The sequence below is a fragment of the Gambusia affinis genome, linkage group LG02 (assembly GCF_019740435.1).
Source record: "Gambusia affinis linkage group LG02, SWU_Gaff_1.0, whole genome shotgun sequence".
In the NCBI taxonomy this organism is placed as follows: domain Eukaryota; kingdom Metazoa; phylum Chordata; class Actinopteri; order Cyprinodontiformes; family Poeciliidae; genus Gambusia; species Gambusia affinis.
The window spans coordinates 31,849,990-31,864,289 of NC_057869.1; the positions used below are offsets into that span (position 1 = coordinate 31,849,990).

At 34.8% G+C, this 14,300-nt stretch overlaps 1 protein-coding gene across 1 annotated transcript; it reads right to left on the reverse strand.

Moving 5' to 3' along the window:
* Positions 1–148: 148 nt before the first annotated feature.
* On the reverse strand, positions 149–7,323 carry pop4 (POP4 homolog, ribonuclease P/MRP subunit). The gene is made up of 7 exons (XM_044095833.1): positions 7,171–7,323; positions 4,867–4,922; positions 4,461–4,693; positions 4,298–4,375; positions 4,153–4,214; positions 3,727–3,828; positions 149–1,381 (listed from the first exon to the last, which is right to left on the reverse strand). Exons 1-7 carry the CDS (start codon positions 7,175–7,177, stop codon positions 1,245–1,247), a joined length of 675 nt encoding a protein of 224 aa, XP_043951768.1. The 5' UTR covers positions 7,178–7,323; the 3' UTR covers positions 149–1,244.
* Between the last annotated feature and the right edge of the window lie 6,977 nt (positions 7,324–14,300).

A 14,300-nucleotide genomic window follows, 5' to 3' on the forward strand; every position in this document is an offset into this window, starting at 1 on the left:
CTTTGTAGCTGACGCTAGATATCAATGTTTTTCCAATATCATTTTTCATCATCAAGTAGTATTCACACCTCACCTTGGCTGTTTGATGATTTGAGTTGAATTAGATAAGGGTTAACTAAAAAATGACTGTTTCATCAAAGGAAAGTCATGAAGTGAGTCATTTATTTCAGAAGAAAAAAAAAGCACATTTAGTTTAACTTACATTTTATAATAGTAAGATTTTTTTAGTTTTGAGGTAGAATGCTACCATATTGAAAATTCTGTACTTCACCAAACTTCTATTTCTAGATTTCTCAGGTAGTTTTCATCACATTTTAGACACCCAAGTAGAAATCATCTCCGCATTATTATCTGTATGACCCAAAAAGACCTCCATGCTGAACACTTAAGTCTAATTAGCTACATTAGGACTGGATTAGTTTCAAAACCTAAAAGAGTCTGAGGGCCCAAAATGCTGTGAAATTGAGTTTTTTATTTCCCATATATTAGGGTTATATATTACTGATTTAAAAAAACAAAACAAAAAAAAAAATAGTCTGCTGCATAATAAAACAATGTATGAAGCCAGACAAAATGTTATGTTTTAATTGACTGTGTGCTTAATGACTTTGTATTTTCATGATATAAAGCACTTTCAACTGCCTTGTTGCTGAAATGTGCTATACAAATATACTTGATTCATTTGTCAGAAATTCTGATTATTATCCTTTAGAAAAGCTTGCATTTTTAGAATCTTACTTTGTATTTTTCCAAATGCATCTAAAAATAAAAAGGATCAAATTCTGGACAATTCAAGACTGTAGGAGCCTGAAAAACAGGCTCTTTGGGTGAAAATGGCCCAGAGTTCAGACAGAGATCCACTTTGTTTCTCACATCTTCACTCACTCCTGACTGTTAAAAAGGAACCATTAGCGCTCCAAATAACAGCCTGAATGAGGTCCTGCTAGCTGACTTCTAGCATCCTGAGTGACCCCCAGGAACACCTTGTGTCCATCCTCTGTTCTGGCTGAGAGGATGTTAAAAACTGTACTGTCTAAATGCAGCAGCTGTGTTAAGCTGCCTTCACACTCTCCTCTTAGGTATTCATTCAGATGGTTGTCTACACTCTTCACTGCCAGGTGATTTGATTGAACAGTCCGAGTTCTGCACAAGCTGTGTAGAGTACATGCCCTGTTGCATGCTTGGCATGTGTGCAGTTCCTTTATCATCCAGTAGGGGCAAAGAGATGACAGAGCTGGGTGCCTTTAGAGGTCTATAGTTCCTTTCACTTTGAATTTCTTGGCAGAACGTTCGCTGGCTCGGAACTCCATTTTGTTTCCATAGATGTGTGAGACAAAGCTGCCCAGCTCTACAGAAAACACACTGTTCCTCTTTGGGATCACTGGACACAGGAGACAAGAAAACAAGCAGATGTTTAGAGACCTGTCTCTCATACAGACTGAGGGGACAGATCACAGCAACTGTGTCTGGGTGACTATGTGATATCTTCTACAGCCATTGCAAAAGTTCAGGCAGTGGCTGAAAAGTTTGGCATCTTCAACATTTTCAGATGGAGTGATAATGGATTCTATGTCAGAGTTTCTCAAACTTTTCCGTCTGAGGACCACTTTAACAAACACTCACTGACCTGACTTGAAATTGCCATGCGATTTCAAGTTTGATGGCGCCATTAAGAACCCCATTTTTAATGCTGCGATTTGTTCCAGGAGCACCATTTGTAAAGATACTCCAAGACGAACATGTTGAGTCACAATTATTGTATGTAAGTTGAATCTGTTGCATCATTTTATCCATTTAATTGATTAGTTTTATAATTAAGTCAATACTTTTTATTTTGTAATGCCATTACTGTGGTCTTAATATAATACAGTGTATTAGTGTAATTTTAATATAATACAACTTGAAATGAAAATATTAGTACCAATGACGTTCAGGTCGGATAAATGCGACAAGCATCACATTTGAATAGATGTATCGGAGTTAGGATTAGAACTCCAAGTGGTCTGGGTTGCATTTGTAAAAAATGCAGTGTATCAGTGAGTACACTCCTCACATTTCTACAGATATTTAAGTATCTGTAGAACAACACTGACAGAATGACACTTTGACACAATGAAAAGTAATCTGTGTGCAGCTTATATAACAATGTACATTTATTCTTCCCTCAAAATAACTATATACATCCATTAATATGCAAATCATCAGCACAAAAGTGAGTACACCCCTTAGTGAAAATTCCTTAAATGTCAATATTTTATGTGGCCATACCAAAACTGCCTAAACTCTCATGGGCATGGAGTTCACCAGAGCTTCACAGGATGCCACTGGAATGCTTTTCTACTCCTCCGTGATGACATCACGAAGCTGGTGGATATTCGACACTCTGCGCTCCTCCACCTTCTGCTTGAGGATGCCCCAAAGATGTTCTATTGGGTTTAGCTCTGGAGACATGCTTGGTCAGTCCATCGACCTCTTCAGTAAAGCAGTGGTCATCTTAGAGGTGTGTTTGGGGTCATTATCATGCTGGAATGCTGCCCTGTGAACCAGCTTCCTGAGGCACAGGATCAGGCTCTGCTACAGTATTTCACAGTACAGATTGTAATTCCCCAACAGCTGCTGCACTCATGCAGCCCCAGACCATGGGATTCCCACCACCATGCTTGACTGTAGGCATCACACACTTATCTTTGTATTCCTCACCTGACTGCCACCACACATGCTGGAGGCAGTCTGAGCCAAACAAATTAATCTTGGTCTCATCAGACCATAGGACAGGGTTCCAGTAATTCATGTCCTTTGTTGACATGTCTTCAGCAAACTGTTTGCAGGCTTTCTTGTACATAGACTTCAGAAGACAGCCATGGGGTGACAGCCATGCAGACTAATTTGATGTATTAGTCTGCATGACTAATACATCAAATCACCAATCTTTCAAACACAGCATTTGGATGTGACGCTGAACACGTGCACTGAGCAACTTTAGATGAGCAACACAAGATCTATTCTGAGTGCACTGAGCTAAATATGCTGGATGATCTTGACCACTGTGCTGCAGCTCAGTTTCAGAGTGTTGGCAACCCTCTTGTAGCCTTGGCCATCTTCATGTTGCACAACAATTCGTCTTTTATGATCCTCAGAGAGTTACTTGCCATGAGGTACCATGTTGGAACTTTCAGTGACCAGTATGAGAGATTGTGAGAGCTGTACTAAAAATTAAACACACCTGCTCCCTATGCACATCTAAGACCTAGTAACACTAATTAGTCACATGACATTTTGGAGGGAAATGACAAGCAGTCCTCAATTTGGACCTTTAGGGTTGTAGTCTCTTAGGGGTGTACTCACTTCTGTTTCCGGTGGTTTAGACATTAATGGCTGTATAGAGTTATTTTGAAGGAAGAATAAATTTACACTGTTATATAAGCTGCACAGACTACCTATTGTGTTAAAGTGTCCTTTTGTCAGTGTTGTCCCATGCAAAGATATACTTAAATATCTTCAGAAATGTGAGGGGTGTACTCACTCTTGTGATACACTGCAGATCTGAGCTGTTCAGGTTGTTATGAAGAGATCTGATACATTTTGCATAAGTACAAAAAAAAAAAAATATTTGTCATTTCAGGCTGCAGTATGAGCCCTAGACTAAGTTTCACCAGTTGATGGTGAGGAGCAGCTAAGCCCATCAATCAGGTACAAACGCACAGAACCCAGCACAGTTTCACTGACCTTTGACCTGGTCTTCTTTGGTGATGATTTTGAACACATGTTTGAATTCTTGCACGAGAATCCCTGTAGTTCCCACATAGGACGGACATTTAGAACGCACCACTGTGACATAAAGCAGCATGTTACAATCTCCTGGTCACAAGCTGACACAAGTGTTCTGTTGGATCACTGCAGCAGCTAACTGCATTCAGGTAAAATTTCTAAGATTGTGACACACATTTTCCAGCTAATAAATTAAAAGGTGGCAGCAAATAAAAAACAGGAAATTTGCAAGTTTAGAGGAAAAAGTTCTGATTCCTTCCATCTGCAGGCCGATTTTATGACTCAGGGGAATTCTCAGGGGAAAATGTTTCTTTTTCCCACCAAAAATGCAGCCTGAATGGATCAACAGTGACTGAGGGTCAGGCTCTTTAATGGGATTTCTACCTGTGATGACGGCTCCGTGCAAGTCTGCCTTCAGAAGCTTTTGCTGCACAAACTGTGGATTCCTTGAAGAAAACATGGAGACAATTACCAGGAGCAGCAGAAAGTTGGACATCTGGGGGCTCTGCCTCCTGGTGGAGTGACTTACACTGTCGGTTTCAGTCCACCACACAGGTCCACAACATATTGTCTCCATAGCTGGTGTAGCGGCAAGAAAAGCTCATACCTGGAAAGCCAAACGGAACTGGGGAAATTCAGGAAAAAAATACCTCCCTTTCCCCAAACACACATATCACATCACCCCAACTAACCTCTGGTGTTGAGGCTTGATGTGGTAAACCTTCATCATTCTCTTCTGTCGCGCATTGAGTCCTTTGGCTTTCTTCCTGTTTCTGGTTCTGGCTGTGTCTCTTTTGGGCCGATTGTAGCCCAGCAGCACAGCCTTATGAGTCAGCATGCTCTTCACATCCAGCCGGCTCGGCTGCTGAATGCACTGCTTCAGGTGGGCTTCAGTAAACTTTGCAGCTTTAGAGCTGTTGTGAGGCTACGAGACAGACAACACATCAATAAAGTGTGTGTGTACAGTGGGATGTAAAAAAACAAACAAAAAAAACAAAACAGAGTTTATTGGCCAAAAGAAACCCAGATGATTGTTGCGTACCTCATCGATTTTCAACAAAATTATGGGCAACTTCCAATCAGAGAAAGTCTGCTCACCTCAACACCAAGATGCCTCACTAGATCTCGAGGAATTCTGCTGTAAATTTGTGCTTCTGTTGAAAGACACAAACAAATGTCCCATTGGACAGAAACAGAAGTCGTCTGTAGGGTTCAACATGGTACTGCATGAAAAATACCACAATTACTGGAAAATTGAACATTAGAAAAAGACTCAGCATGATCAAACCCTGAGCTTGACTGACTTCAATGAGCTGGACATGAGAACAGTCATCGTTTATCACATTTCTGAATTTGACTTTTCTAAAATAAAATAAATAAATAGGGACTCTGCTTCTAGAACTATTGGTTTTACGGGAAGTATTTCAAAGTATGTTGGAAACCACATAAAGGATGTTTCTGAGCGTTGGACTAATTGGCAACAGAGCTGTACGACATATCTATCTGCAGTCATTGAGTCAGCTCCTTGGTGTTCTAATTAGTCATCACCAAATTATTAATCGATAAAGTTTTTTTTAATATCTTAATTTTTACAAAATACAGTGAACAATTCTGTTGCTAACGTCATTAAGCAATATCTCAGAAGTAGTTTTACAGTTCTTGTAATCTTGTTTTGGAAGAATCCAATAATATCAAAAAGACAGCCAAAGAACCATTTTTGGTTGTGAAAAATATGGTAAATTATTTTGACAGTTATTGAACTGTTCGGTTCTTAAAAACGATTTGGTTGCACCACATATTCCGTTTTGAGTGAGTGAGTGAGTGAATTCAGGTCACATTGCTTTTAGAGACAGATTTTTGTGAGGCAGCTCTACCGTATGTTACTTTTCAGGTATGAAAGCACATTATACATGCTGTGGAGACCTGGCTTTGTACAGTCGATGCGTGTATGAAAAATAAAGTGATAGTGTGGAATCACTTACCCATGTGTTCTGCTAAGGCCTAACACAGATGATGCTACTTCAAGTCAAAAAGGCTAACACCTGTTACTAACCCTCTCTCCTCTCTAACCTTGCTCTGACTCGCACCATTGCAATATCTTATTATTTCTTAACCCTCTGATGTGCAAGTGGGTCTTTTTTGACCCAGTGAGGTCATCTTTTTGCACTATTTGTAATGAAAGGTTTTCATCACTTCATATTCTAGGGATTCTGCAAAAAACATGCTACTTGTATCATGCAATTACTGTGACAGTGTTATTGTCACAAAACAACATATTAGCCTTCTTCGAAGTTAGCCAACACAAGTTATCTAACAAACCTAGTTAACATTATCGCCTGTATTTTATTGTGCATGTGTATTATTTTTGTGTCTGGGTGTGTCTTTGACACCCTGGATGAATAAACCAAAAGAGAGAATGTGTTGAATGACATGCATAATCTGTTGATCCCTATGTTCAAGGTTCTTTCTTTTATCATCTCAAAAAATAAAGTAAAAAGTCTGGGCCTCTCTTCTTTGGGTGCTAACCCCACGACCAGACTCCAGATAAGCGGAAGAAGATGGATAGATGGATGAATGGAAAGATGGATGGTTGGTTGGTTGGTTGGATAAATAACTGCACACACTTACACACACTCACATGCGCTATGATTGTGCTATGATACACATAGCACAATAGGACACAGAAGTAATGTTGGCTAGATTGGTTAGCTAGCTAGTTTCAAGAAATGTGCTCTTTCTCACTCCCTCCGCTCCCACACACAATGGATGTCGACATAGTTCCATCATTGCTGTTGTCATTTCGTTTTAAAAATGTTCTACAAATTGGCATAAATGTTCTACAAATGTTTAAAGAGTTGTGAAAAAAAAATTTATACATGAAATAATTATTGTGTGGAATAAAACATAACAGAAGGTATTATACAAAACATTATTTTGAATCAAAATGACAAAAGTAGCATAAAAACACATTGATTCTACCACGGGTCAAAAAAGACCCACTTCGGGAAGGCTGCATGTCTGTCACTCAGGGTTAATTATGCCTTACTGAGAACAGTGAGAAGTGAGTGCTGCTCCTATTTTAAAACTTTAAACTGTGTGAGCGCGCGCGCATTTGTTTGTAATACCTTGTGGATACCATTTTCCTGGCACATACCAAGTTGTGGGGACCCACTACTCGGTCCCACAAGGGGAAACGCTGTTTTTGGATCAGGGGTTAGATTTAGGACTAAGGTGTGAATTTAGTATTGGATAGGGTTAGGATAAGGCTATAGAAATGAATGGAAGTCAATGGAAAGTCCCCAGAAAGAAAGCCATGTGTATGTGCGTGTATGTCTTAGACTCGAAAGGAGTCAATCTTATGGTCCGCTGAGCAACATTTATCTCCCACGGATTTCAACTCACCTTCCATCGCATCTTTCTAAGGTTGACTAGAATATAGATTCTAGACAAGAGCTACCATCGACTCCGTTAGCTTCCTGCATGAAGCGGAAGTAAGACATCAAACGTACAGACCACTGTTTTGCGTCTGCGTCTTCTTCTTCTTGGTTTTACTGGCGGTTGGCAACAAACTGTTAGTAACGTTACCGCCACTTACTGGTATGGAGTGTGGTTCTTCTTCTTCTTCTTTTTTTTAATTTTTTTTTTTTATGGCGGTTGGCAAGCAACTTTTAGATGTGCATTACCGCCATCTACTGGAATGGAGTGTGGATCGAGACGCTAACTTTAAACACCCCCCTCAAAGCAAAACAAAACAAAACAAAACAAAACAAAAACAAAAAAACAAAAAACAAAAAAAAACTTATATCTTTTCTATGAATTTTGTTTTCTTGAGATAATTAATTAAATAACTTATATCTTTAGAAGTAGAATTTTTTTCTAAAATATCTTGTAAATTTAACTGTAATTTATTTTCTTGTAACCAACTAACTAATTTCCTTCTCTCAACAGAATATTTTGTACAGAACAACAAAACATGCTTTACCATCTCTTCTTGACCACAAAAATCACAACTTCCAGTTCGATGTTTTCCTATTTTAAATAAATTACTGTTTAACCTTGTATGTCCAAAACGTAACCTAGATATAACTGTTTCCTCTTTTCTATTTCGTCCCGTTTTCCTCATTGCACCAACTTTTCTTTGAATACTGTACAGCCATCTACCAGTTCTATCTTCCTCCCACTGTCTCTGCCATCTTTCCTTAACCTTTTGTTTAATAATAGATTTGATTTCTTCTTTACTAAATGGAACTAATATATCAATAACACTATATTTTTAAGCTTGTTTTGCATATTTATCTGCCAACTCATTCCCTCTTATTCCTATATGTGACGGTATCCATGTAAATATAACTAATAAACCCATTGCTTGAATTCTATAAGTTAATAACTGAATTTCTAATAAAAGATCCGGTCTACTAATAGCGTGATTATTTTTCAATGAATATAATGAAGAACTTGAATCAGAGCATACTATGCTTCTTAATGGACGGACTTCCTCAATCCATCCTAAAGCTAAAATGATTCCCATCATCTCTCCGGTATAAATTGATACTCCATCAGTAATTCTTTTACATTTTTTAACTCTGAATTCTGGAACAATGAAAGACACCCCATAACTGCTATTTGAGTTTTTAGATGCATCTGTAAAAACTTGGACATATCCATAGTACTTATCTAAATATGATTGAACCAAATATAGATCTGAAATGTTTTCTCCTTTCCTTTTCTCCAACAAAGTTAAATCAACAACATTATTATGAAATAGAGACGGAAAAACTGGCGAAAGAGGAACTGTTTGACTAATGTTTATATCAGATAAACCAAAATCTTTTATAATATTTTCGATCTCCCATCCAAAAGAATTTAATTTCTTCTTTTCTTTTTCCCAACTAGATTTAAAAATTTCTTGACATGGATGATTTCCATCATGGCCCTTTAAATTACACCAATAAGTGGTCTTTAACTGTAATCTTCTAAGATTAAGTGGCATCCCTCCCATTTCTATTAGCAAGGCTGAAGTTGGAGTTGTTCTAACTGCTCCTGTACATAACCTCAAGGCTTGATACTGAATACATTCTAAATTTTTTAATAGTGTTTCTGATGCTGATCCAAATACAATACTTCCATAATCAAATACAGACCTTATTAACCCAGTATATAATGATTTCAATGCCTTCCTCTCAGCACCCCATTCACTTCCCACCAAACACCTCATTACATTTAAAACTCTCTTACACTTATTCATTACTTTTTGAATATGATTTTTCCAAGTAAGTTTTTCATCCAACCATAAACCCAAAAATGTAAATTCTCTTACCCTTTCTAATTCATGATTATATATTTGCAGTTTTAAATTTTCAGTTACTTTCTTCCTTGTAAAAAATAAAGTCTTTGTTTTGTCTATAGAAATTTTAAATCCCCATTTAAATGACCAGTCTTCTATAATACTAATTGCTTCTTGTATCTTTTTAACAATGAACTTTAAATTTTTCCCCCTCTTCCATATTGCTCCATCATCAGCAAATAAAGAACACCCCATTCCACTCTCCAAATTGTCAAACATATCATTAATCATAATAGAAAAAAACAAAGGACTATACTTCCCTGAGGTGTACCATTCTCAACAAAAAACATTTCTGACAATTGTTGTCCTATTCTTACTTGTATTGATCTATCTTGTAAAAAATCTTTTATCCAATAAAACATTGATCCATTAATTCCCATTTTTTTCAATTTAATTAAAAGTCCATCTTTCCACATCATATCATAAGCTTTCTCTATATCAAAGAAAACAGCCACTACACTCTCCTTGTTAACTTGCCCTTTTCTGATTTCATGTTCTAAACAAAGTAAAGGATCCATAGTGCTTCTCCCTTTTCTAAATCCACTTTGACATTTTGATAAATACCCCCTCTTTTCAACAAAGTAGCTCAATCTTTCATTTACCATTCTCTCCATTATTTTACAAATATGAGAAGTTAAAGCAATGGGTCTGTAACTTTCTGGATTTGACTGCTCTTTATACCTGGCTTTAAGATTGGAACTATGATTGCTTCTTTCCATGCCAGAGGTAAAAAAAACCACTTCTCATATCTTATTATAGAATTCCAATAAAACCTTCTTAGATGAATTGCTAAGCTTATTAACCATAATATAAGAAATATTATCTTTTCCTGGAGATGAATTTTTTGATTTTCCTAAGGCATTGTTTAATTCAAATAAAGAAAAAGGACTATTCAATAAATCATTATTTCTTACATTTTCTTCTAATAAATTTACATTTTCATTAATTTTGCAAGTTCTTCTGTGGTTTTCTTCTGCGCTTAAATTATTACAACTGAACTTTAACAAATTTTTTAACTAACATATTTGCTTTCTCCTCCTCAGTCACAGCAATAACATTTCCATCTTTCAAAACTGGATATCCATATTCCCTTCTAATTCCATTCATTCTCTTTATCATTCCCCAGACTTTTGAAATCTTTGTTTCCCTACCTACAGAATCACAAAAATTACTCCAATAAACCTTTTTTGCATTTTCACCGTTCTTTTAACCAGAGCTTGTGACCTTTTATATTCAATAAAATTCTGAAAATTCTGATTTCTCTTTAACAATCTAAAAGCTTGGAAGTAGATTGTCGGTCTACTTCTTCTTCTTGATTTTATTGGCGGTTGGCAACAAACTTTAAGTAGCATTACCGCCACTTACTGGTATGGAGTGTGGTTCGAGATGGACTATCAATTTATATAAATACTTGTATACTCCTACACATACTATTAATAGATAAATTAAATAAATAAATTTCATATTTATATATGCATACATACTCTCATCCATTTTTATACATCTCTTTATAATCCACCCCTCTAGATCATGCATACCTTCACACACACACCTACTATAATCAAATTCTTTGAAATAATTTAGTTTTCTTTAAATATTTAATAATTATTTGCATATGTTTACTCCCCAATTACTTCCTCAAAATATCTAACAAATTCATCTTTTCCTTAATACATTCAAACTCTCTTCTCATACATCTTCTTCCTCTTTCTTCGGTCTACTTCTTTTTCTTCTTCTTTTCTATTATGGCGGATCACAAGCAACTTTAAGGTGCATACCGCCACCTACTGTACATGAGTGTGTAGCAGCGTTACTTCACATCTATTAGATTCTATTTTTTAATTTTGTATTCTTAAGATAGATAAACAATGCTTTCCTTAATTTATGAATATCTGTTATGTTTCCTTCATTTCCTAATATACCTTTAAGATTCCATTCATGCCCTGTACTTCTAACTATTCTCTTTAATTCTTCCCTTTCAAGTTCATATGACTTACAGTTCATCAGTATGTGTTCTACATTTTCTTTTTCTCCACATCTCTCACATTTATCACTATTTTTCCTCCCTATTAAATTGTCGGTCTATCTATCTATCTATCTATCTATCTATCTATCTATCTATCTATCTATCTATCTATCTATCTATCTATCTATCTATCTATCTATCTATCTATCTATCTATCTATCTATCTATCTATCTATCTATCTATCTATCTATCTATCTATCTATCTATCTATCTATCTATCTATCTATCTATCTATCTATCTATCTATCTATCTATCTATCTATCTATCTATCTATCTATCTATCTATCTATCTATCTATCTATCTATCTATCTATCTATCTATCTATCTATCTATCTATCTATCTATCTATCTATCTATACAGTATATATATATAAACATTCACCAATACACCTACTATAATCAAATTCTATTAAATAATTTAGTTTTCTTTAAAAATTGAATAACTATTTGTACCTGTTTACTCCCCAAATTCTTCCTCAAAATATCTAATAAATTAACCTTTGCCTTAATACTTTCAAACTCTCTTCTCATATATCTTCTCTCTTTTTCATATTTTTGAAATTCTAGTATAACATGCTCCATTGCTTCATATTTTTCACAGTGATCACATTTACCAGTATTATGCTTTTGAATCTTAAAGTTAAGTCCTGTATGTTCGAATCTCAACCTTGCTATCATACTTTTCCTTCTTTCTTCTTCCATTTCTTCTTTCTCCTACAATCTTCTGAATTTTATAAAACCCTCTTCCTGTTTTTTCTTCATCCCATTTTTTTGCCATACTTTCATCAGTTTTTCTTTAGCAATAGTCTTTCCCTCAGATTTACTTGTTTTAACTGTAAAACTAATAGGATTTTGAATTACCTTCTTTGCCATTTTATCTGCCCTCATTTCATTCTACTCCAATATGTGCTGGAACCCACATGAATATAACTATGAAACTCCTATTTTGTATTCTGAATAATGAATGAAATAGCCTATGTCTAACAAAATATCCATCCTACTATCTGAATGATTATATTTGAAACTTAATAATGCAGAGCTTGAATCTGAACAAATGACTGTTTTTAATGGTTTTATGTCTTCTACCCACTGTAAAGCTAATAATATTGCCAACATTTCTCCTGCCTATATATATAATGCATCAGTAATTTGTTTTCCTATATTTATGTTGAATTATGGTACTACAAAGGCTACTCCTATTTTTTGAGTTATTTTTGATGCATATGTATAATTTGAATATATTGATAATAATTGCTCAAATATAATTGTACTGAATAACTATGTAAGATTTGTCTTGTTTTTTTTGTTTTTTTTCCCATTATTGACATACCTAGTATTGCTTCTGATCGAATCCAAGGTGGTATAATTGATATTGGTACTGTTTGACTAATTTCTAAACTATTCATTTTAAATTCTTTTCTTTTCTTTTCAATAGTCCATCCAAACCTCCTCATTTTATTCTTTTCTTTTTTCCAACATGGATTTAAAATTTCCTGAGTTGTATGAACAAAGTTATTGCCTTGTAAATTTATCCAATAATCTATTTCTAATTTTGTTCTGAAATCTAGCAGCATTTCTCCCATTTCTATTTCTGTTGTTGATGTAGTTCTAAATGCTCCAGTACATAATCTTAATTCTTGATGTTGAATAGTGTCTAATTTAACCAGATGTGTTTTAGCTGCTGAACTGTACACTATACAACCAAAGTCCATGTTAGATCTTACCATTCCTGTGTAAATCTGTTTTAGTGATTTTCTATCTGCTCCCCAGTCACTGCCAGCCAAGCATCTCAAAATATTTAAGATTTTCATTTATCAACAACTTTTTGAATATGTATATTCCATTTTAATTTCTCATCAAACCATAGCCCTAAAATTTTATACTCTTTACTCTATACTCTAATTCTTGATTATATAATTTTTATTTTATTTCATTGTTTATTTTTTTCTGAATAAATATTATTACTTTTGCTTTTTCAACTGAAAACTTAAATCCCCATGGCAACACCCATTTCTCTATTTCAATAATAACTTCTTGGAATTGTTTTACAATGAAATTTACATTTTTCCCTCTTTTCCAAACAGCTCCATCATCTACAAAAAGTGAACAACCCATTTATTTTCCAATATCTTTAAACACATCATTTATCATAATTGAGAGCAGTAATGAACTTATAATAATACCTTGCGGAGTTCCATTTTCTACTACCGTATATATTTTCCTGACGTTACCATTTCTAAATTGTAGTTTCCTATTTGTTAAAAACTCTTTAATCCATTTAAATGTTTTTCCTTTAATGCCCAATGTGTATAATTTAATTAATAAGCCTTCAATCCACATCATATGCTTCTTCTATATCAAAAAATACTGCCACTATACTTTCCTTATGCTCTTCTATTTTCATGCTCTAGATTTAGCGTTGGATCATTAGTACTCCTCCCTTTTTGAAAACCACTTTGATATTTTGACATACACCCTTTTTTGTTTAAATAATATAGTAGTCTATTATTAATCATTTTTTCCCATTATTTTACATGGATGTGATGTTAAAGCTATTGGTCTGTAGTTTTTTAGGTTCGAGTTATCTTTTCCTGGTTTAGCTATTGGTATTATAATGGATTCCTTCCAGTTCAGTGGTAATTTTTCCTCCTCCCAAATTTTATTATATAAGTGTAATATATCTTTCAATTTTTCACTGAGTTGCCTTATCATTCTATACCAAACTTGATCTTTACCTGGTACTGCATGTTTTTGTGCATAATTCAATTTGACTTTTGTAAACTCAACATTCAACAAATTATTTATTTCTTCAACACTCTAATAAATCTTTATATTTAAGTTTTGTATTTTCTCTTCCTTTTTTCCCCTCTTTGTTAATATTTGAACTCTTAATTTTACTAAGTGTTCTTGCCAAAATTTCAACTATATCTTCATCTCTTAATATATTTGTATTATCTATTTTTAATATATAATATTCAAACGCTCTCTTTATGCCATTCATTCTTTTAATTATTTTCAATTCTTGTTTCTTTCCTTATTGTGCTACAAAAACTTTGCCAATATTCTCTTTTAGCATTCTTCATAGTTCTCCTAACCATTGATTCCTTTCTTGTCCTGATTTGCTGGCATGGGTGGTGGAGGCAGACGCTGAGACCCAAG